Source organism: Cervus elaphus, chromosome 2 (assembly GCF_910594005.1).
Source record: "Cervus elaphus chromosome 2, mCerEla1.1, whole genome shotgun sequence".
Classification (NCBI taxonomy): Eukaryota; Metazoa; Chordata; class Mammalia; order Artiodactyla; family Cervidae; genus Cervus; species Cervus elaphus.
In genome coordinates this window covers 10,053,173-10,077,574 of record NC_057816.1, presented here as the reverse complement: position 1 = coordinate 10,077,574, position 24,402 = coordinate 10,053,173, and the positions used below count along the sequence as shown (strand labels likewise).

General features: G+C 43.1%; 2 protein-coding genes across 2 annotated transcripts; both read left to right on the top strand.

Moving 5' to 3' along the window:
* The first annotated feature begins 2,963 nt into the window (after nucleotides 1-2,963).
* Nucleotides 2,964-5,796, top strand: SCGB1D2 (secretoglobin family 1D member 2). The gene is made up of 3 exons (XM_043919607.1): nucleotides 2,964-3,107; nucleotides 4,785-4,972; nucleotides 5,669-5,796. Exons 1-3 carry the CDS (start codon nucleotides 3,053-3,055, stop codon nucleotides 5,711-5,713), a joined length of 288 nt encoding a protein of 95 aa, XP_043775542.1. The 5' UTR covers nucleotides 2,964-3,052; the 3' UTR covers nucleotides 5,714-5,796.
* A 14,274-nt stretch (nucleotides 5,797-20,070) lies between these two features.
* On the top strand, nucleotides 20,071-23,298 carry SCGB2A2 (secretoglobin family 2A member 2). The gene is made up of 3 exons (XM_043919595.1): nucleotides 20,071-20,208; nucleotides 21,827-22,014; nucleotides 23,111-23,298. Exons 1-3 carry the CDS (start codon nucleotides 20,154-20,156, stop codon nucleotides 23,147-23,149), a joined length of 282 nt encoding a protein of 93 aa, XP_043775530.1. The 5' UTR covers nucleotides 20,071-20,153; the 3' UTR covers nucleotides 23,150-23,298.
* The last annotated feature ends 1,104 nt before the right edge of the window (nucleotides 23,299-24,402 follow it).

Sequence of the window (24,402 nt, the reverse complement as noted above, 5' to 3'; positions counted from 1 at the left end):
CAGTATTATGTCACACCTGTTTTACAGATGGGAAAATTGAGGCTATGAGGGTGAGTACCTTGCTGGTGTCCCTACAAGTAGAAAGTGCCAGAGCTGGGCATGAAAGTTGAGCTCCTCCCGCTATTCAGTAAATGAATATATTCTAATTTCAAAAGATCTAAACAGCACTTCATAATTCAAAACAGTGTAAAACTGTTAGTTTTAGACTAGTTAGGATTCTGCCATGGGCTGGATTGAATTTGCAGAATTATTTGAGAAATAGTTGACTTCTTCAAATGTTCTAATATTTCCTTCAGACATAAAATGTGATCCTCTGAAGTTGTTGTTTTTTCTTAACATACTTTTTTATATCTGTTAGTAAAGTTTCCTGATCTTATCCTGGAAGTTTTGCAAATTTTCATTTACGTATATTTTGATATGTTTTCTGACAGATCACCATCACCAGACTCCCCTACTGAAAGTACCACTCTGTTACTTTACCATCCACACACCAACAATGCCTGAACTAGACCTCTTGGCTTCCAAACTGTGAGTCTAAGCAAGTTTCTTACTGTCTCCAAGTTATGTGATTCATCTGTAAGAATGGGAAGTGTAATAGCTTACAGATTTGCAACAATGATCAAACATGATAAATTATATTTGCACGTTGTCTAACCAAAAAACATTGCCACTCTTTTTATGACCGCTAATACTTTTAGCCACAGAAGGTTTTGCCACCCAAGGAAACTCTATGGAAGACAGCAATGGTATGTTCCTGGTTATAATCAGCTCATTGTGATGTTTATGGTTCAAATTTTTTGTTTTTAAAAATAATTTTCTTTATTCTTGGCTGTGCTGGGTCTTTGTTGTTGCATGAGCTTTTTTCTAGTTGCAGCAAGTGGGAACTACATCTAGTTGCAGTTGGTGGGATTCTCACTGCAGGGGCTTCTCTTGTTGCAGAGAACGGGCTCTAGAGAGAACGGGCTTCCATAGCTATAACACATGGGCTCGGTAGTTGTGGCTCCTGGGCTCCAGAGCACAGACTCAATAGTTATGGCACAGGGCTTAGTTGCTCCGAGGCATGTGGGATCTTCCCAAATCAGGGATTGAACCCATGTCTCCTGCATTGGCAGGTGGGTTCTTTACTACTGGGCCACCAGAGAAGCCCTGAGGACTCAATTTTTATTGGACGTTATATTCTTCCTCCCCCAGCCCTGGCAACCACCATTCTGCTCTCTGCTTTTCATAAATTTAACTATTATAGATACCTTATATAAATGGAGTCATATAGTCCTTGCCTTTTGTGGCTGCCTTATTCCACTTAGTGTACTATCTGTCCTCAAGTTTCATCCCTAGGTAGCATGTGACACAGTTTCCCTACTTCGTAAGGCTGAATACGAGTAATATTCCATTCTATGGATCGACTACTTTGTGATGGTTCATTCAACTGTTTATAGACAACTGTTTATAGATGATCAATTCAACCTTCAACTGTTGGGTTGAAGCTACTTCTTGGCAATAGCGAATAATGCTGCTGTAAGCATGGGGCTCCCTGCTTTCAATTCATTTGCATATATACTCAGAGGTGAATTGATTGATCATAATTCTTTTTAATTTTTGAGGGACCTCTACATTATTTTCTTTAGTGACTGCACCATTTTACATTCCCACCAAAAATGCAACTGTGTTCCTATTTCTCCACATCTTTTCTGACACTATGTTTTCTTTTCCTTCCTTCCTCCCTCCCTTTCTTCCTGCCTTCCTTCTTTGCCTCCCTTCTTTTTTTTTTTTTTTTTTATAGTATCCATCATCATGGGTAGGAAAAACCCACAAGACTTTGATCTGAGATCTGAAACCCAGCATGAAAACAGTGGCGGGGGGGGGGGGGGGAAACTGCATGTATTACATCTCACCCATCCATTCTGCCACCATTGTCACAGAAGGCAATGGAAACACTCCTGACTTGGTTAGTCCTGTCTCTCCAGTCAAAAACCTTCCCTATTCCACCATGTGTAGGTTTCGGGGTAACCTGGGTAACTGATGTCCCCCAGTAAGTCACGCAGTTTATGCTATTTTGTCCTCTCTTTTGCTCTGCCCTGCAATCCCCCCTACAAGCATTCCTTCATGTCAAAACTCTATATATTCTTTTTAAAATGTATATATTTTGTCTGTCCTGGGTCTTCACTGCAGCATATGGGCTTCTCTCCAGTCCCCAAATCCCATATATTCTTGAGTAGCACTCAAATATGTGCCCTTACACAAGCAGCCTGACTTCCCAATGCCTTTGCTGAGAATTGTCTAAGTCTCTCCCTGTTCCCACAAGGCCTCTGCTCACGACTAGGGAGAGGATGAGTCTTTGTGGGCTTCTCCACTGCTGGGACCCTGTGACTCAGAAGGTGCGACTCTCCTATTTGACAGGGAAAAGTCAAACGGAGATCCTTTTCATCAAATTAGAGCTTGATTTGATATGAAATCTCTTGTGGTACTTTTTGAAGCAGAGTATAAAAAAATTAGTAGTAGGGGGAGGTTCTTCGTCTTCACACTTTTTTCTCTTGGGGTACTGAAAATCACCTATTCCTTTCACAGTTCTCACCAGCTGCTAACCTTTCTCCCTCAGCTGCCCAAAGAAAAATCTGGCACAGCAGGCATAATCTGACAGTAAAGATGTAGCCTAACTGAGCTCAAGGCGTGTTCATCCATATTCATTCATTTATTCAAGGAAGATGTGCTTATCCCCTTCTCCATGCCAAGCACTGACACCCAGGGAGGCCTTGCATCCATTAACCAACTACAGATCTGTGAAACTACAACCTTGGTTTTTTACTACAAAGGAGAGGTGTATGGTACCTGTGAACGGGACTTTGGCCAAGCCATTGTGACACCGTGGATGGCATTAAGCCCTAAGTGAAGAAGGAAGGGCTGGAAGCCAGACTTTACCACCTGCCGTATGTCCATGTGGGCAGGGCCTACAGAGCTCTCCAGGTACAAATAGCCCTGGGCTCCCCAGGCTCTTGAGTCCAGCGTCTGACTGCTTGTCATTCACCAAGGCTGAAAACTCAAAGCAAAATAAACCATGAGGCTGTCCATGACTGCCCTGCTGGTTACTCTGGCCCTTTGCTGCTACGAGGGTGAGTATCCTTTCTAATCTGCCCAGCACCAGCCTTGGTGAGAACTTTTCCCTTGGTATTTTCACGGGGTGAACTTATCTGGGGAGTGGGGGAGCAACATATCCAGAATCCATACCTCTTCCTCTACTCGACAGTGAGTCCCCCACAAGCCCAGGCCCCATTTGATCAATTTCCAATATATTCTAGAACTCTTACCAAAAATTCATTGCAGGCAAATTTTAAAAGCTTTCTACCCGAAGTCTCTTTCTCATCTGTGATCTGTGTTTCAGAAACAGCATGACAAGATTTGGGTGTAAATCACAGCGCCTTGACCTTGAACAAAATGTTTAGTCTCTCCAGATAATCCTCTTATCATTCCTTTTTTCAAGGTCCACCAGGAGTAGTTTATGACAATAAAGTGGAATTAAGTGCGTCAAGAGTCTAAATATTTAGTAGTTACCACTGTTCTTGTTCCTAGAATTTCTTAGGTGACAGCTGAGTTGACAGCGTTTTTAACTAATAGACTCAGACTCAGAAAAATGTTACAGCTGGAAGGGTTTTGGGGAGAGATTTTTACTTCAAGAAGAGTCAGTGTTCTCTGAATCTCTGGATATAAGATCTTCAAATGGGGTCTGCGAATAAGCAGCACTCAGTATATCTACAAATGCCACTCCTTCCCTAGGAGTCTTTCCACTAATGGTGGTAGAACTAGTGTGATCATTAGCATCACAGACTTCATTTTTCTACAATTAATTCCAGCCATTTGTTCATCCATGCTTTTGCTCTGCTTCATGCCCTCAATACTGATGCAAGTCTCTTTGAGTGTTTCTCTTTTATTGAACTTTCTAAATATCCTTCTCTTTCCCTGTGCTGCCCTTTCAAATTCCCTGCATAGTTTGATGTCTGACCAGGGGGGAGATCAGAGCCTTGACAGAATACATCCCAGGCTGCCAAGTGGTTGTCATGACTTGGTGGGGATGGACAATCCAGACCAGGAAAAGGTGGTTACTTCCGGCCTCAGCACCCTTCTGGTGGGGTCAGGAATGAGCACCCATTCCCGCTTCTCATCTTCTCTAGGAATTCTGTACACCACTACAGACACTACAGAAGAGTCAATCATCACTTTGTGTATAAGCTTCCAATGTGTTCAAACTGATTAGATATTTATTTTTTTTAGCCATATCTGCATCCAGTGATTGAAACCTATGCTTTAATTTAGTCTCAAAATAGCATATAGTTTACATACTCTTCTCCAGGTTTATTCTTCCTCCCTTCTGTGATCTCTGGTAAGATCTGATTCTACCATTCACTTGAAAACTCAGTTCCTAACATCTCCTCTTCCCCAGTAGCCAAGAAAAAATATGGTGTCACTCAACTGATAGGCAAAACTTGATATTTTTTTTTTTTTTGAAATCTAAGGAAAGTGAATTTCAGCAAAGCGAGGGAGCTCTGGAAAGTAGTAGGTGTACTTTAAAAGGGAAAAAACTGAACTCAGGGAAACTGATTTCTAGTTCTGGCTCAGCCACTTACTCTGGGGTCTTGAGGAAGTCACAGCCCTAGGGTCCTGCCCTGTCATTGGCACAATTACCAGATGAGAGTGTAAAACCCTTGGGGTTCCTGTCTAGTTCTAATTCAGGGAACCACGGGGGAAAGTGACTTTCCCTACATCAACTGTTATCTCTTTTCCTTCTGCTCCAGCCAATGCAGTTGTCTGTCCGTCACTTACTGTGGATCTGATCAATTTCTTACACACTCCTGACTTAGTGTACAGGCTGTCACTTTTGAAGTACAACGCATCTCCAGAAGCCGTGGATGCCAAGATGGAAGTGAAGCAATGTGTGAATAAATTCTCACTCGAAAACAAATTAATCATTTCAGAGATACTGGTAATGTCTTTCTTCTTGCTGCACAGAGGTTTCTGCTCAGCTGCACATGCTAGGGGCGGGGTCAGCGGGCTGCTCCGAAGGGGGCAGTGTCACTGCTCACTTCTAACCCTTGGCCACAGGCTGGATGTTGAATCCCACCTGCCAAGCTCCCCTAGGGAAGGTTGCATGGGGCCTCTGGGCATGTTCCTCCTTCTGGGGTCACTTCCCTGGGTGCCAGGTGGTCCAGACTGTCCTGAAGAGGAGGACGTGTGCTGTCACGGCCTCATCGTAAGGCTGAGAGCAGCAGGAGATTGTCCTCCTGTCCTCTCACTCCCTCCCCGATCCTGTAACCCTGTGTCCCTTTGGACTGAACATGTGGGGTTCCTGGGAGATCAGAGAAAAGAATGCCTGGACTGCCCCTCCAAACTTCATCCTTCTCCTTCCTTTGGAAACCAAAGTCCTGCCCCTGATGACCACCTCATGGTTTATCTGCTTGTCTATGGAAAGGATTTTCTCCTGACTTGCGTGGTTTGTTGTGATGGTTCCAGATCTATGTCATTGACCATACACTCTGGCTTCCTGCCTTGGGCCCTCCCATTTGCCTTTGGCTGGTTGAAATTTCATCGACCATGTAGTTGTGAATGAGAGTCTGTGTTAGTGTTTCATCTCCAGCAGCAAGAATGATCTCTCCTTTCTTTCTTTCTTTTTCTGTTTCAGAAAAAAATACTGCTGGTTTGTAATACCAGCGTGAAGCTTTACTAGATCCTTCTTCCGTGTGATCACCTGATCTTCCATGGAAAATGTAGAGGTTTCAACGTCTTGCTCAATAAATGATTTGCCCTGCACTTCTCTACTTGTCCTGTTATTATTCAACTGTTTCTGGCTTTGAGTAGGGGTGGTTTTCATCATGAAGTGACCATTGGGTGTCATCACTAGTAAATTTTAAAGGCCCAATATCCAGTTAGGTACAGAAACCTGAGGTGCAGAACTCTCAAAAAGAAATATTTGGTTATGTATCAGCCTGCTTGTCTCTACAGGCTTTCCACTCATGGTGCCATGGTGAAGGGATGTTGCTGTTTAGTCTCTCAGTCATGTCTGACTCTTTTGCAACCTCATGGACTGTAGCCCGCCAGGCTTCTGTGCCCATGGGATTTTGCAGGCAAGAATACTGGAATGCATTACCATTTCCTTCTCCAGAGGATCTTCCCAACCCAGGGATCAAACCCGCGTCTCCTGCATTGGCAGGCAGATTCTTTACCACTGAGCTGCCAGAGAAAAGCAGTTAAACATTCCTGTTACTGGTCTTGATTTGAGGGATACGCACATCATATCTGGGGCTTCCCCAGTGGCGCATGGGTAAAGAATCCACCTGCAATGCAGGAGATGCGGGTTTGACCCCTGGGTCAGGAAGCTCTCCTGGAGAAGGGCATGGCAACCCACTCCAGTATTCTTGTCTGGTGATCCCATGGACAGAGGAGCCTGGAGGGTTACAGTCCATGGGGTCGCAAAGAGTCAGACACGACTGAAGCGGCTGAGCATGCACACAGTATGCACAACATATCTGGCCAGTCATGTGACCTCCAACCAGCAGCATCATTCATACTTTGTCCTCATATTAACCATAACCAAACTGCTTGGTCCTTTTACCTTCACTGTGGTTTCAAACCTATAAATTGTCCAGTGCAATTTGTTCTCCATTTTCTTCTCAATTTTCAGTGAATACTCAGGGCTCAACCATCGGTTAACTCCTTCTCATCTGCACAATCACATTGATCCTCAGCATCTCTACCCTCACCAACATCTTGGGTTAATGCTTCCTGTCTCCAATTCTCCCAAGAGCTCCAGAAGCAAGCATCCAGCTGCCACCTGGACAACACCCTTCAAGCACTCCACCATTACAGCTGGAGGAAAGTATAAAATTGAAAACACCATCTGCCTGTAAACTATTCCTCTTCTAGCTGCCCTTACCCGCTCCCGGCTACTGGACCCACCATCTAGTGAAAACCGGCAGATCCCATCGGCTTCTGGCCAGTTTCCAGGGGCTGCTGTAACACACAGTCCTACACATAGTGACTCAGTCAGATTATTTTCTCAAAGTTCGGAGGGCAGAACCCCAAAATCTGTTACACTCTGCTGAAATCATTGTGTCAGGAGGGCCGTGCTCCCTCTGGAAGATCTAGGTAGAAATCTGTTATGGCTGCTTCCAGCTTTGATGACTGAAGGCATTCTTTGTTTTGCGCCCACATCACTCCGATCTCTTCCCTGTGGGATCACATTGTCAAATCTCCCTCTACCTCCTTCATGTAGAACATGTGGGATTGCACTTAGAGGACCCCTGAGAATTCAGGTTAAAGTCCCCATCTCAAAATCTGTAACTTTATCACATCTGTGAAGTCTTTTTTTTTTTTTTTTAACCATGAAAGGATAATGTTACAAATTTTAGGGGTTAAGATGTGGATATCTTCAAAGGACTTTGTCAGCTTACTACAGCTTATCTCGCCTCTGACATCTACAGAGTCACTAAGTTCTGCCCCCTCCACTGTAAGGGCTTCCGAGCAGGCCCTCCTTTCCAGCCCCACAGCCCTCATCATAGTCCAGCCCTCATCCTTCCCGGCTTGGAACAAAGTCTCTTAAATAGTCTCCTGGGCTCTGTGATACCCCTCCTGCGATACATCCTCTTCACTGACGCCAGTGAGCCTTCTAAAATTGGGATGTGAATCTGAGACCACTTCTGTAAATCTAAGATACTAAGGGGCACATGTTTCCAAATGCTTCAAGTAACAGAATTTATTATTCATCTGACAACACTCTCAAATTACATGGGGTAATATTTATACAATCTCTTAATTGAGAAATAGAAGATAATGATTATCTACCATTATCAATGAATAACAATGTTTTTATAATAAGTGTATTTTAATCACATCAGGAAATACATGTGCTTAATTTAGTCCCTATTTTGTGAAACACATTACATATTCAGTCTACACACGATGCTTCAAGGACACAGGGATTCATGGAATTCTTGCAACACTCTGAGAAACCCAGATTGGAATCATTACTGGGAGGATCAAGGCCCACCATGGACATTACACAAGGACTTCCACAACTCGGTCCCTGAATGTCAATCCAAGAAGCCCAACTAGTAGAATTTCAGAATGGGAGGGATTACGATGAGAAGGAAATCGAAAATTTCCTATAAATGAAGAATATGAAATTGAATAACCCACTCACTCCCCACAACCAAACACATTTTGTGACTTTCTGTGACTTTAACTTACTCTAAAGAAAGATGCTGCTTTCAGAAAGAAACACTAAGTCATACCCGAAGATGGAGAATAAAAATGGAATTAACTCAAGAGGGAAGGGATAGATGTATACTGATAGCTTATTCATACTGTTGTACAGCAGAAACTAACACAACATATAAAACAGTTACCCTCCAATTAACAATAAACATAAAAAATGGAATCAACACAAGACTAGAAGATACAGAAGTAAAACTAAAAATTCAAAGGCTCTGACCTGCAGCTATCAGTTCAGTCACTCAGTTGTGTCCAACTTTTTGTGACCCCATGGACTACAGCACACCAGGCCTCCCGGTCCATCACCAATTCCCAGAGGTTGCTCAAACTCATGTCCGTCGGGTCAGTGATGCCATCCAACCATCTCATCCTCTGTCATCCCCTTCTCCCGTCTTCGATCTTTCCCAGCATCAGGGTCTTTTCCAACGAGTCAGTTCTTCACATCAAGTGGCCAAAGTATTGGAGTTTCAGCTTCAGCATCAGTCCTTCCAATGAATATTCAGGACTGATTTCCTTTAGGATTGGCTGGTTTGATCTCCTTGCAGTCCAAGGAACTCTCAAGAGTCTTCTTCAACATCACAGTTTCAAAAATGTCAATTCTTTGGCACTCGGCTTTCTTTATCTGAAGCTAAATACAAATATAATTCTATATGCAATCAACTATCATTTAAACATGAAAATAAAGATATTTCATAAGTGCAAATCTTCAAAAGTTTTGTCTCCAATGAACTTTGTGTCAAAAGGTATTAGAGGATGTGTGTTACAAAAAAGAGGAAGTAGATGAAGAAAGAAATATGCTGCTCTTTAGCCACTAAGTCATGTCTGACCCTTTTGTGACCCCGTGGACTGTAGCCCACCAGGCTCCTCTGTCCATGGGACCTTCCAAGCAAAAATACTGGAACGGTTTGCCATTACTTTCTCCAGTGTTATCTTCCAGACCCAGGGACCAAACCCATATCTTCTGCATTGGAAGGCGTATGCTTTACCACTGAGCCACCAGGGAAGCCTGTAGAAAGAAGCATGCAATCCCATATATACAGGAAATAACGTGGATTTTTATGTATTAACCAGTAGAAAATAGAAAAAAATATTGAGAACATGTCAATACCAGGAGACAATGAAAAAAGTGGTAGATGAGAATGAGAATACATGGTGAGGATGGGAATGGAAGGTGTCTAGCGTTATTCCTTGGGAACTGTTTCTCTCTTTTTTTAAGTTTTAAATATTCTTTTTCTTTTCTTTTGCCCTGTTGTGCAACTTGTAGAATCTTAGTTTCCTGACCAGGGATTGAACCAGTGCCAAAACAGTGAAAATGCTGATTCCTAACCACTGTTCAGTTCAGTTGAGTCACTCAGTCGTCACTGTACCACCAGGAAATTCGCTCTTTTGTTTTCAAAATTGAAGTATGATTGATTTACAATGTTGTGTTAGTTGCTGGTATACAGCAAAGTGATTCAATTATCTATCTATATCTAATCTTTTTCAGATTGTTTTCTATTATAGTTTATTATAAGATATTGAATACAGTTCCCTGTGCTATACAGTGAGACCTTGTTGTTTACCTCTTTTATGCATCATAGTTTGTATCTGCTAATCCTAGACTTCTAATTCATTCCTCCCGCAACCTCTTCACCCCCTTTTCCCTTTGGTAACCATAAGTCTGCTTTCTGTATCTGTGAATCCATTTCTGTTTTGTAAAGAAGTTTATTTGTATCATTCATTAGATTCCACATAGAAGTGATGTCATATAATATTTGTCTTTCTCTGTCTGACTTACTTCACATAGTATGATAATCTCTTGGTCCATCCATGTTGCTGTAATTGGCGTTATATCATTCTTTCTTACGGCTCAATAATATTCCTTTGTGTGTATATATCACATCTTCTTTATCGATTTATCTGTGGGTGAACATTTAGGTTGCTTCCGTGTCTTGGTTACTGTCAATAGTGCTGCTATGAACATTGGAGTGAACGTACTTTTCAAATTAGAGTTTTCTTCAGATATACGCTCAGGAGTGGGATCGCTGGATCATACGGCAACTCTATTTTTAGTTTTTTAAGGAACCTCCGTACTGTTTCCGTAGTGGCTGCACCAATTTACATTCCCACCAACAGTGTGGAAGAGTTCCCTTTATCCCACAACCTCTTCAGCATATATTATTTGTAGACTTTTTGATGATAGCCATTCTGACCAGTGTGAAGGGGTGGCTCACTGTAGTTTTGATTTGTACTTCTTTCATAATAAGCAATATTGAGCATCTTTCCACTTGCCTATTGGCCATCTGTATGTCTTCTTTGGAAAGACATCTATTTAGGTCTTCTGCCTATTTTTTTTATTGGATTGCTTTTTTTGTTGTTGTTGTTGTTATTGAGTTGTATGTTTATACATTTTGGAAATTAACCCCTTGTTGAATGCACTGTTCACAAATATTTTCTCCCAATCCATAGACTCTTTTTTAATTTAGTTTATGGTTTCCTTTGCTGTGCAAAAGCTTTTAAGTTTAATTAGGTCCCATTAGTTTTGTTATTGTTGAGTCCCTAAATTGTATCTGACCAACACTTTTGCAACACCGTGGACTGTAGCCCACCAGGCTCCTCTGTCCATGGGATTTTCCCAGGCAAGAATATTGAAGTGGGTTGCCCTTCCCTTCTCCAGGGGATCTTCCTGACCCAGGGATCGAACTTGCACCTCCTGCATCGGCAGGCAGATTCTTTATCACCGAGCAACCAGAGAAGCTCCCCCATTAGTTTACTTCACTTTTATTCCTCTTGCCTTGGGAGATGAGCTGAGAAGACATTGCTATGATTTATGTCAGAGATTGCTATGCCTGTGTTCTCATCTAGGAATTTCATGGTGTCATGTCTATATTTAACCTTTAAGCCATTTTGAGTTTATTTTTCTGGATAGGGTAAGGATGTGCTCTAACTTTGTCAATTTACATACAGCTATCCAGCTTCCCCAGCACCACTTGCTGAAGAAATTGTCTCTTCTCCATCGTATATTCTTCCCTCCTTTGTTGAAGATGAATTGATCATAGGAGTGTGGGTTTTTTCCTGGGCTCTCTATTCTGTGAAAACTGTTTTTCAATATTTTCTTTTTTGAACAATCCTCCTATATTGTTACTTTAAACAAAAATTCTGAAAAGCACAGGAAGGTGTAAGACAAATGAAAAGAATAGCCTGGATAGAAGAAAGGGGGCTGAAAAAAATGGTTTGTAGCAAAGTCTGACCCCAAAAGTTGGTTACAATGCTTGAAATTATCTCTGGTTAACTTGGAATCTATGCTACACCAAACTTAGGAGAAACTGGATGTGTTCTGCTGAAAGAATTACTAAATTTCCTTAAAGAATTAATTATCATTAAGTGACAAGACATGAGTGAGAACTGGAGAAAAGTAGGTGGTATATCACTGAGAATGAGAGTTGATCATAGAAATGAGCAACCTCTAGATATTCAAGGATGAACAAAGCTCCTAAGAGTTTGCATCCTCTGGGAAGAAAGACTTGTTTAGGGAGGTGGTGGCTTAGTTGGATCTTGAAAGACAAAGTGGATGAGGATAACAGAGGAGAAAGGAACTCTACCCCACCCCCTCCATCCCCCCAGGAGTGAGGACAAGCCTGGGAAAAGCCATGGATATGAAGCTGAACATCCCTGTACTGGAGGCCACAGATGCCCACGCTCCTGCCAGCATCTGTCTGCTCTGGGGCTGCACTTACAGCCCTGGAGTAGGTAGCTACCTAGACCTATTGATCCATCATCACAAGGGCAAACAACTTAGATGTTTCCCTAGTCTTGAATTTCTCAACCATGGCTTTTCTGTCATTTGAGACTAAAGAAGTCTTCTTTGAGTAGATGCCCCAGGCATTGCAGGTTGTCCGGCAGCATCCCTTGTCTCTACCCACTCGATGCAAACAGCATACTACCCACCCTCTGCAGACACCCAAAACATCTCTAGACACTGACAAATGTCCACAGCATTGAAGGAAGGAGCATGGATACCAGCCACAGGAGAGAATCACTGTTCTAGCAATGGATACTTCATACAAGTTCTTCCATATACCCTTTATAATGTCCCTAAGGACCAGAGGTTCACAACTGCGGATGTCAATGGTTAGCAACAAAAAAGTGGCCTTGAAGTGAGGGGACAGTTACCAACTGAATAGAGAAGAGAATGGCGTAAATATCTAAGTAGCCATGTAGCTTTCACATGGGTATGGGGATTAAAAGCTTAACCACAGAGTTTTTGGAAATGTCAATTGTGTAAAGTGCAAGATTTTGGTGGATGAGCCAAAGAGAAATAGCTGGAGGTGACTTGATCCTGGCTCGGCTTCCAAATCCGGCTCACCACTCCAAGTCAGTGAATGGATCCAGGTTAGATTGGATCAAGATAATGCTTACTTGGAAACAGGGAGGTGACACAGTCCTCAGATGGCTTGGGTTCCAACTTCCTTCTCTCTTGACCTCTCCTCTTCTTATTTTGACTCCAAAGTCCTCATCCAGAGCATAAAGAAGGTAGTGTTAGCACCAGGATGTCAGGCTAATGCCTGCTTTTAATGTTGGGTTTGATCCTTTAGTAGAGAGTCAAGTTTAAATAAGCTTCTCTTTCTAAATAGACTTAGTAGTAAAAGCAGGTAATATCATCAATGAAGTCTTTGTATCAATTCAAGATCTATCTCAAAAAACACTGACACAATGATTATTTAAGCACCTGCCATAGTTCCCGTCACACAAAGATCAGAGGTGCACCGGCCATGCCCTCAAGAAACAGAACAGGGAGGAACGGTCCATGGATTCAGGGTTCTGCAGAGATCAAAAGAGAGCTCACCATGGAGAGCCAAAGGCACCTTGGAAGGGAGATCTCCATAGATTGAAGGGCCAGGAAAGGGCATGAAAACACGCGGCTGTCCTTGATGTGGCACCAGGAATGAATAAGGATTTTCAACTCAGATGGACTGAGGCAAGACCAGTGTGGGAGGTGGGCTCATAGGGAGCAAAGGGCTGGAGAAGAAAATGGTCAGACCCCCAAAGAGGTCAGCCTGGAGTTGACATGGGGCAGTTGTGTAAGTCCAGGTCACAAGAATCCCTCTGACTCACTTCACTTAGTATGACAATCTCCAGGTCCATCCATGTTGCCACAAATGGCATGATTTCATTCTTTGTAATGACTTTGCTTTGAGAACCCCATGAACACAATGAACAGGCAAAAAGATATGACCCCAGAGGAGCCCTCCAAGTCAGTAGGTGTCCAATATGCTATGGAGGAAGAAAGGAGAAACAGCTCCGTAAAGAAAGAAGAGGCTGGGCTAGAGTGGAAGTGTCACTCAGTCTGGTGGTGAAAATAAAGTCCAATGCTGTAAAACAATGCATAGGACTGATGCTGAAGCCGAAGCTCCAATACTTTGGCCACCTGCTGTGAAGAGCTGACTCATTGGGAAAGACTCTGATGCTGGGAAAGATGGAAGGCAAGAGGAGAAGGGGATGACAGAAGATGAAAGCATTGGGTGGCATCATTGACTCCATGCACATGAGTTTGAGCAAACTCTGGGAGATAGTGAAAGATAGGGAAGCCTGTTGTGCTGCAATCCACAGGATTGCAAAGTCGGACACGACTGAGCAACTGAACTGAACTAACTGTTGAGAACAGTATGGAGATTTCTTAAAAAACTAAAAAGAGTTGCATTATCATCTAGCAATCCCATTGCTGGGCATATAACCAGACAAAACTGTAATTCATTCCTTCCAATGAATATCCAGTACTAATTTCCTTTAGGATGGACTGGTTGGATCTCCTTACAGTCCAAGGGACTCTCAAGAGTCTTCTCCAGCAACACAGTTCAAAATTCTTTGGCACTCAGCTTTCTTTATAGTTCAACTGTCACATTCATACATGACCACTGGAAAAACCGTAGCTTTGACCAGACGGGCCTTTGTTGACAAAGTAATGTCTCTGCTTTTTAATATGCGGTCTAGGTTGGTCATAGCTTTTCTTCCAAGGAGCAAACGTCTTTTAATTTCATGGCTGCAGTCACCATCTGCAGTGATTTTGGAGCCCCCCAAAAATAAAGTCTCTCTCACTGTTTCCATTGTTTCCCCATCTATTTGCCATGAAGTGATGGGACTGGATGCCACGATCTTAGTTTTCTGAATGTTGCATTTTAAGCTAACTTTTTCACTCTCCTCTTTCACTTTCATCAAGAGGCTCTTTAGTTCTTCTTTGCTTTCTGCCATATGGGTGGTGTCATCTGCATATCTGAGTTTAAGACATTTCTCCCAGCAATTTTGAGTCCAGCTTCTCCACAGTGGCTACACTAATTTACATTCTCACCAACAGTGTAGGAATGTTCCCTTTTCTCCACACCCTCTCCAGAATTTGTTATTTAACAAATCTATCTCATGTTGATCGTTCTGATCAGTGTGAGGCGGTATCTCATTGTAATTTTGATCTGCATTTCTCTAATAATGATTTACAATGTTCAGCATCTTTTCATGTGCCTATTTGGCCAGTAGATTTCATCATTGTCTTATTCATAAGGTTGTTGTTAAGAAGATAAAAGGAGGCTTTCCACTAGTGCCTTGTATCAAGCAAGTGCTATATAATTGTTTGGCATTCATGTTTCACAAAATTTTGAAAGCAAGTAGAAAAAGACTGGTGCTGGCTATAGAAAAAATTAGTAGGCCAACAGTATGTAGAGAGAGTATATGTGAGAGAAGTTATATATGTAAGTTATATCTCATTAAAACTTTCCCAAGAAGGAATCAAAAAAATATCAAGTGAACATGAATCAAGATAGAGTGCTTTAGGGACTTCCCTGGTGTTGGTATGCTTAGTCGCTCAGTCGTGTCCAACTCTTGCAACCCCAAAGACTGTAGCCTGCCAGGCTCCTCTGTCCATGGGATTCTCCAGGCAAGAATACTGGAGTGGGTTGCCATCTGGTGGTGGGTCCAGTGGCTAAGAATGTGTTCCCAATGCAGGCAGACCAGGCTCGATCCCTGATCAGGGAAGTAGATCCCACATGCCCCAACTAAATATTCTATGTGCCGCAACTAAGACCCGGTGCGCCAAATAAAAAAGTAAAAAGGATTGTAGTTAATTAGTTGCTAAGTCAGATCGTACTCTTTTGTGACACGCATGGACTGTAGCCCACCAGGCTCCTTTGTTCCTGAAATTTCCCAGGCAAGAATACTAGGGTGGGTTGCCATGTCCTTCTCCAGGGAATCTTCCTGACCCCGGGATTGAACCCACATGTCCTGCATTAGCGGGCAGGTTCTTTACCACTGAGCAACCAGGGAAGTCCAATTAAAAAGGGTACAATGCTTTATTTTCAAACTCATTACCTTTCACCTCGGATCTAACCATAATGCTTCCTTGGGTATTTTAGAGAAGGTAAAGTTGAAGCAAAGAGTTCAGTAGTCTCTAAAGGTCCTAGTAGTCTTTCCAAGTTTATCATAATGCATTTCAACTTTATAAAATTAATCGCTAGCAGCTGACATGTAGGCTGTTCCTGCTCTGTGCCCAGTCCTATTCTAAGCACTTACGTGTTGTAACAGACTAGGACCACACAACATTCTCAAGGCTATTTCCATCGTGCACAGAGGCACAGCTGTGAAATCCCGACAGTGGGCTGAGCCCAAGCCAAGGGGGGCATCCAGTCTAGGAAAGGCCTGATGATTTGAACAACAGACAACTCACTGATGACAAAAATGTCTCCCAAACCAGGGCCTCTCCTGAAGTTTCTTGGCTGGGTAAGTGCCTCTCCACCAGAAAAACATCCTTGTTTACTGACATGACAGGTGATATTTTAGTTCTCAAGACTTTTAGACTTTGGCATGATCTTAAGGAAGAAGAGACTCACCTCCAAAGAACATGCCCCGGGTTAATGTTCCCACAGCCCTGGAGGTGAGAGGCAGAACCAGTTTTACCAAAGGAATGAAAATAAAGAAATAGGGGTGTTATCTTGTCCCCAGAATATTGTGGAGTTGATTCATCTGGGTCACTTACAATTCAAAAAAAAAAAAACAAACTTGATGATCATCTAAATTTCAAAACGTGGTGCAGTGGTAAAGAATCCACCTGCCAATGCAGGAGACATAAGAGATGTGGGTTTAATCCCTGGGTCAGGAACATCCCCTGGAGTAGGGTATGACAACCCACTCCAGTATTCTTGCCTGGAGAATCCCATGGACAGGGGAGCGTGGCAGGCTACAGTCCTTGGGGTCGTAAGGGTCAGACACAGCTGAGCATAGAGCACACATACACCAACTTCAAAATAACTTTAGTACACTTTTGGGCCAATGGATGAATCCCTGAGGGGGGACAAAACGGTTGTCACTAAATGTTATTATTTACATTAAATATGCCATGGCCTCTAATGACCAAAATATGAGTGTGAACATATCTCAGGTCTTCTATGAGCTCAAGACCAGACCAAATATAATACTGCCTTACCAAATGCTTTCTTCCCCCAAACACAAGGCAGTCAGGGGAAAAGTGTGTTAATCGCTCAGTCGTGTCTGATTCTGTGACCCTTGGACTATAGCCCACCAGGCTCCTCAGTCCATGGGATTTCCCAGGCAAGAATACTAGAATGGATTGCCATGCCCTCCTCCAGGGGATCTTCCTGACCCAAGAATCGAACCCGCATCTCCTGTGTCTCCTGCAGCCAGGGTAAAATCTGTGAATAATTCACCTCTACACTGGGGTTTATCATAGCAGATGGTCAATAAATGTCACTCACACACAGAAAATGAAGGTCCCTCACTCCTCCAGTGTCAGGACTTAATTTGGGGACCTGAGTCCCCTTCGGGACCTTTGGGAAAGAGAACAAAATCAAGCCAACAACCCAAGCATCTTGACCTTTTGGTTTCTTCTATTTCTCCTTGTAAATGCTGGCTTGCAAAGTAGTCTTTTGCAAGGTGAGCTGTTATTTGATTCACCTAAAAACAATCATCCTTTGCTATGGAGAACACCCCTCTTTATTGTGGGTACCACATACATGATGTGGGATTTGTTTCAGAGTAATAAACCTCTGAGGGCGTCCAGGGTCCCTGCAGGTAACAGGCAGGTCCCAAAAACTGGGTGACCAGGTGGAGTCTCCATTAAGTCCTGGTCAGGGATACCATCTCCTATTTCATTACCAATGTCCTTCACGTGCCTTTGGAAGGCAGATCTCCAGCAAAGGTCTACTGGGGGAAAATACATATGTAAGAACATAGCCTTCTTCCTTATTTCTCACCTCTTGCTAAATCAGTAGTGTTCTTGGCAGTTTATGCTCCAGCTGGATGATGGAAAGGGATGAGTCCCAAATAACCCAGAGAGCAAATAACACATTCATGGGTAGTTAACTATTGACTCTTTTCTCTGACTCTCTAGTCCTTAAACCTAAGCTGACCTTGTTCCCCTTGTTCCTATTCCCTTTCTATCACCCCTATTTCAACTGGTGTGGGTTCTCTCTTATGAGGCTATCCTGTCCCCTCTGTGACACCAAGAGATACACTTTCCCTGCTTTCCTTGTCATGACAAGTACAATCTGCTCCTAGGGGCCCCTGTACTTGCTGTTCCCTCTGCATAGAACACTTTTCCCAGAACTTCCCTTGGATATCATTGTCCACTCATCCAAGCTTAAAAGGCTTTCTTCCTACAACTTGCCTGGACCTCCCTACAGGATGCTGTCCTTAGTGGTTGTTTAGTCTTTAGAGCCATTGCTTTATATCACTCATTCAGTTGAAGGCTTGTCTGTTGCCTGCCCCGTAAGCACCACAAGGGCAAGGTCCGGGTCTAACTTATCCCTGCGAATGAATGTGTGACACATAGCAAAGGGCCCAGTCATAGTAGAAGCTCCTGATATTGCTGAATGATGAATGGATGGATGGATGGATGGATGGAAAGATGAACGGGTGGATGGATAGATAAATGAAGTGGATGGACAGTTGAATGGGTGGATGGATAGATGAATGGGTGGTTGGATGGATGCATAGATGAATGGATGGGTGGGTGGATGAATGAACCTCCTACTAATCCATGATACCGTGTTTTAAGCCCTGTGATAGGCTCTTTACATAGAGTCTCATCTTGACAAAACCAAGCATGGCATCATTTATTCCCCTTTTAGCAGTGAGGAAAAGGAAGCTCAGAATGACCATGAGTTTGTCCAAGGACACTTCATGATTAGATGTTGCATCCATGCTTCAAATCCACATCTGTATGAACCCAGATCCCATCGCCATTCCACCATTCAGCTTTGCCTCGCCTAAGCAATCAGCTTTTCTCCTTCACAACATCCTTTGTGTCAGTGGAAGAAAAACCCTAAAAACCTAACAAAAAGTAGATGAAAATTCATTCATAGATTTATAAGAGAATAAATTGATGAAACTGCATGAACTAAGTGAGATAGGCTTTGATGAAACAAACGTCACAGAGGTGAGGCATCTTTAATTTTTCAGTTTGGTTCAGTCTCTCGGCCGTGTCCAACTCTTTGCGATCCCATGGACTGCAGCACGCCAGGCTTCCTTGTCCATCACCAACTCCCACAGCTTGCTCAAACCCATGTCCAACCAGACGGTGATGCCATGCAACCATCTCATCCTCTGTCATCCCCTTCTCCTCCTGTCTTCAATCTTTCCCAGCATCAAGGTCTTTTCCAATGAGTCAGTTCTTTGCATCAGTCCTTCCAATGAATATTCAGGACTGATTTCCTTTATGATTGACTGGTTTGATCTCCTTGCAGATTTTTAGTTTTTTTAATTTTTAACTTCCCAAATTTAAAACACCTTACTGAAAAAAGCTTCTATAGACAAGAGGACTCTGCCTCCCAGAGGAGGTATGTGGTATCACACCCAGCTCTTGTGCTTGGTAAACCCACAGAACAGACCCACAGCATATGCTACTTGCACTTTGAAGAAGAGGAGAGTAGAAACAAGAGGAGGAGGAAGGAGAGGAGGAGGAAGAAGAGATAATGATGATCACAATAATAATAAAAAAGCACAGCAATGCTGTGCTTTGATCCCTTCAGAAAGCAGATTTGCATTCATTTTACCTAAAGTCATAAAATGCAGCCATGAAACTGAAAGACGCTCGCTCCTTGGAAGAAAAGTTATGACCAACCTAGACAGCATATTAAAAAGCAGAGACATTACTTTGCCAACAAAGATCTGTCTGGTCAAAGCTACGGTTTTTCCAGTAGTCATGTCTGGATGTGAGAGTTGGACCATAAAGAAAGCTAAGTGCCGAAAAATTGATTCTTTTGAACTGTGGTGTTGGAGAAGACTCTTGAGAGTCCCTTGGACTGCAAGGAGATCCAACCAGTCCATCCTAAAGGAAATCAGTCCTGAATATTCATTTGAAGGACTGATGCTGAAGCTGAAACTCCAATACTTTGGCTACCTGATGCGAAGAACTTACTCATTGGAAAAGACTCTGATGCTGGGAAAGATTGAAGGCAGGAGGAGAAGGGGACAACAGAGGATGAGATGGTTGGATGGCATCACTGACTCAATGGACATGAGTTTGAGTAAGCTCTGGGAGTAGGTGATAGACAGTGAGGCCTGGCGTGCTGCAGCCCATGGGGTCGCAAATAGTCGGACATGGCTGAGTGGCTGAACTGACCTCAACTGAAAGTCATATATCATGATGGCAGTTTTGAAATTGTTTAGGGTCCCAAAGACTCTGTCTCCTCAGTTTTCTACCAACAGAAAAACAGACTGCCTGGGTTCTTGTTGGTTCTTGCTGTTGTTTCCTGGTCCCATGCCAGGTTTATCCTGTGACTCATTTCCTCGTTTGTGGGAAGGATTAGCGTGGTGACCTGGAGAATAAAAGGAGGCATTCTGGGCGCTCACCTTTAAAGTGAGCTCCTTCTTCTCTGACACGTTAGACTGACTTGTCAGCAACAGCTGCCTCCAACATGAAGCTGGTGATGGTCCTCATGCTGGCGGTCCTCCCCCTGTGCTGCTATGCAGGTGAGTGCTGACGGGGTGCACAGATGTGGGGCTGAGGTTGCTGTCTGGTTCCCTGTGCAAGAGCTCCCACTCCCCAAGCACCAGTACAGGACAGGCCTGCCCACCAGAGACCTAAGCATCATCACTCATTCCAGAACCTCTGAAAGAAGGCCCTTTGTGGGCTTTGCCTCTGCCCTGGGTCTGCACATAGTGTCTCACGACATCAGGGCATCCCACCATCGTCACAGGTGCCATGAAATCGGGACGAGGCTAGTGACTGACTATTAGAATTAGGCATTTCAGCAGGGCAAGGGGAAGAGATGCTCTGATGATTCCTGATTTTATACCAGATGAGTTTCCTGAAAGAGGCACTCTTGGAGTCTCCTTAAATATGAAAAGAAACAGGAAATCTACCAGAAGGTATAAAGCTCAGGCTGCAGTGGGTGGCCCAGGGTCCTGCACCCAGCTGGGAGCCCCAGCTCTTCACAAGTTTTCACAGTTGAGCCCTTCCGGAATGCCCTTCCTCCCAATCCCTCCTTGCTCAATGTTGGCTGAAGAGGGGAGTTCACACCTCCTTGGAGGTCTCCTTCCCCAGTAAAGAGCCAGCTAGAGAATAATGCCCTGGCAGCTAGTCTAGTCTTCGGTAATAAGTCACAGACATAGTTTACTTTATTCAACTTGCAAAGGTCTTTTCTTTTTTTTTCACTTTTGTTTATTTATTCTTGGTTGTACTAGGTCTTCTTTACTTTTCCCAGGCTTTCTCTAGTTGTGGTGAGTGGGGGCAATTCTTCACTAGGGTGCAAGGGCTTCTCATTGCGATGACTTCTCTTGCTGCAAGGGCTCTGGAGCGTGGGCACAGCAGCTATAGCATGCAGGGTTAGCTGCCCTAAGGCATGCAGAATCTTCCCCAACCAGGGATCACATCCCCCACATTGGCAGGCGGATTCTTATCCGCTGTGCCACCAAAGAAGTCCTACAGAGCTCTTTAAATACCTCTGCCTCGTTTGTTCCCCAAGTACTTGCAGATGTGTTCAAGGTGACAGGCTCAAGGTCAGCTAAATAAAACATTACAGACCCAAGAATAAAAGCCAGTTCTCTCTAATCCAGTTCCAGAGCTCTTTCTTCTACCCAACTGAGGTCGCCACAACAGATCTCTTCACAAACAAGAATTTCATTTATACATTATTTTGTTTGTTTGTTTCAGAAAATCACTAGCATCAACAGAGCTAATGGACAATATTCTAGAACCAGTACATGTACAATCCTGGGAAATCTTGCTTGTTACTCAGAATGATAATGGTGAAGCATCATATGACTTTGAACGAAGAAAGACCAGATAAAGTTTAATATGTTGCCCTGAGTCAGAGTGTCTCACTTCCTCAATGCCCTCCTTAGTCAAGGTTACATAAGGTTTGGCTTCTAGAGGCTAGCAAGAGGAAGCACAGGTGTTTTAGGTCTTAGAGAAATCCCAGATCCCAAGTTTACTCTCAGAGAATTGAGAACTGAAGACCATTCACCATAATCTTTCTGAATAGACATCTCTACAGGGATGTAAAAGAATGACAACCATCATGGTTCTGCCCCTCAAAGATGTTCCTGCATCCATAACAGAGCCCGTGTTTGCCTTCTTTCTTCCCAGGTTCTGGCTGCTCTCTTCTTGAGAATGTGATTGAAAAAACAATTGATCCCACTGTGTCCAAGGAAGAATATAGAGACTATATTCAAGCGTTCACACAGAGTAAAACTGAGGAAAACGTTGTAGATGAATTCAAGCAATGTTTTCTCCAGCAGTCAAATGAAACTCTGGCCAATTTCGAGCAGATGATGGTAATTTCAGTTTCTTCTGATGTGCTTTTATAACCAAGGGACAGGGACAAATAGACTCTGCATTTGTTATTCTTTACGGCAAAGCAAGTGATGAATGTGCTTTATTTCTGTCTATTTCACTGTGTGGTGAGTCTGATGATTTTGACATCAAGAAAGACATCCAAAGCTACAGTTCTGAAATCTTTAGTGAATAATAAATTTAAAAGACAAAAGAGGGAAAAGCGAAAGGTCTACCTAACCCTCATTTCCCCAGTAGGCACAGAGGCACACACACACACATTATGATCAGTGAAATAACCAGTCACGAAAAGACAAAGGTAGCCTAACTCTTATACGGGGTTTCAGGAGTAGCCAATCTCATAAAAACACAGGGTGGAATAGTGGTTTTCAGAAGTCAGATATTGAGGAAAAATGGGAGTTATTTAACAGGTATTTAGTTTCATTTTGCAACCTGAGGACAGTCTGGAGATTGGTCGTACTGACTGCAGAGTGAATATGGTGTTAGGTATATTTGAAATAGTGAAAATGTTAAATTACATAATTTACTATGTAATTTAAATTACATCCTTTACTATGATCCTTACAATGAAGGATGCTAGACTTTTCTTCTTGAAAAGCCTAGCTCAGATGGATCTTTCTGAGTCACAGTCTCGAGATTCTGCAGGCTACAAAGTCAAAGATAAAGGTCCAGGCTATTTTTTATATTTCTGACAGAAAGTCTGCACAGGAATTCAAAAATGTCTCGGGTCCTTGTATTGGAGCTGAGATTGTCACGATTCTATGGAAAACTGATAATATATGTAGCATCATTATAGATAAGTTATTACAGCAAGAAATGTGCAGAAAAGAACTTACTCAAGGGATCTCTGGTGGGGAAAAGATCTGGAAGCACCAGCACTTCTTTGGCATTAATAAATGTCTCCTGAATGATAGGATAAATGGGATCATTCTGATTTAATTTCCGTTACTAATTCTCTTGGATGTCAGATGTGTGTGAACGCATTCAAGATAACAATGAGAAGAAACATTTATTGTGCAAGATTTTATTTTGCAAGAGGGAGCTGAAAATCTAAGTGATTTTTTTGTTGTTTTTCAGCAAACCATTTACAACAGTGTATTCTGTAAAATATTCTAACTTTCTACAAGACCTTTGGCTCAGAAATGTCAACTGGCGATGAGTATATACCACAAGCTGTCTGTCTTTTTGTCTTTTAATCTACACACTGCAAGACAATTGTTGAAACCTCAAATATGTTTTCATTTCAATAAAGTATCCGCATATCTTTTTTGTTATCTGATTCAAATGGAGACTTTAGAGAGCTTCACATATAACACACACACAGAATTAATCATTAAATAACTCTAGGGTGAAGGATGGAGGTATTTGAAAGGCACTTTGTCCCTTACCGTTTCTACCCAACATTAATTGGGTTTTCCTCCCCTCCTCATCCCCACCTCCCCAAGAACTAGAGGGGAGTTTCAGGTGGTTGGGTCATACCCAAGTTCCCTGACCTGTGTCGGTCTTCATCTTCATTCTGAACCCTGCTGGCCATGGGGGGCAACTTTCTCAGCTTTCCCTGTCTCTGCCCCAAGTGTGCAGGGCTGGGAGCAGAGCCAGTGAGAGAGGCAACTCAGGCAAAGCCAGGGTGAATTCTGTCTTGATTTTAAAATCTGATATGTGGCACTAATCTTAACTTTTAACATGAGTTCACAAAAATATTATTTAGCCTAATTCCTGAGATGTTTGAGTGACTGTAAGTCACTCAGTCCTGACTGACTCTTTGCAACCCCAAGGACCGTAGCCCGCCAGGCTCCTCTGTCCGTGGAATCCTCCAGACAAGAATACTAGAGTGGGTCGCCACTCCGTTCTCCAGGGGAATCTTCCCAACCCAGGGGTCCAACCCGGGTCTCCTGCATTACAAGCAGATTCTTTACTGTCTGAGCCACCAGATGTTTGATGCCCCCTAAGAGAACTGCATGACTGTCCCCAGGTGTGTCCCTCGAGTGGCAGTGTAACTCATCCCCTCATTCACACAATGACCTTCGAAGTCAGGAAGATCGGAGAAAACGTGCACTACGTTGGAACAAACCAAAACAAGAAATTTTAAAATCGAACCTTAGCTCCCCTTACTTCTACCAGTCCCCACAATCCTCTCACCAAAGATAAGTTACTGCCCCTCTGCTCACACCTCCCAGCATCCCTTTTCCTTCCTGGGCCATCCCTTCCACCAGGAAGACCTCTGGCCCTTTCTTGGGACGATTCAGCACCCCGAAGTTTTGACTCTTCCCTTCTGTATAATGTGTACATGAAAGAGGCACAAGAGGGGGTCCTGCGATGGGGAGCCATTCTCTGGTCAGACTGGTCTTAGCTTTGAAGGGAGGTGGTCT

Excerpts from the sequence above, each read along its gene's own strand:
- SCGB2A2 (XM_043919595.1), top strand. The coding sequence starts at position 20,154 with ATGAAGCTGGTGATGGTCCTCATGCTGGCGGTCCTCCCCCTGTGCTGC. Across the intron at positions 20,209-21,826 it reads CCCCCTGTGCTGCTATGCAG|GTTCTGGCTGCTCTCTTCTT; the intron begins GTGAGTGCTGAC and ends CTTTCTTCCCAG. Across the intron at positions 22,015-23,110 it reads CCAATTTCGAGCAGATGATG|CAAACCATTTACAACAGTGT; the intron begins GTAATTTCAGTT and ends GTTGTTTTTCAG.
- SCGB1D2 (XM_043919607.1), top strand. The coding sequence starts at position 3,053 with ATGAGGCTGTCCATGACTGCCCTGCTGGTTACTCTGGCCCTTTGCTGC. Across the intron at positions 3,108-4,784 it reads GGCCCTTTGCTGCTACGAGG|CCAATGCAGTTGTCTGTCCG; the intron begins GTGAGTATCCTT and ends CTTCTGCTCCAG. Across the intron at positions 4,973-5,668 it reads TAATCATTTCAGAGATACTG|AAAAAAATACTGCTGGTTTG; the intron begins GTAATGTCTTTC and ends TTTCTGTTTCAG.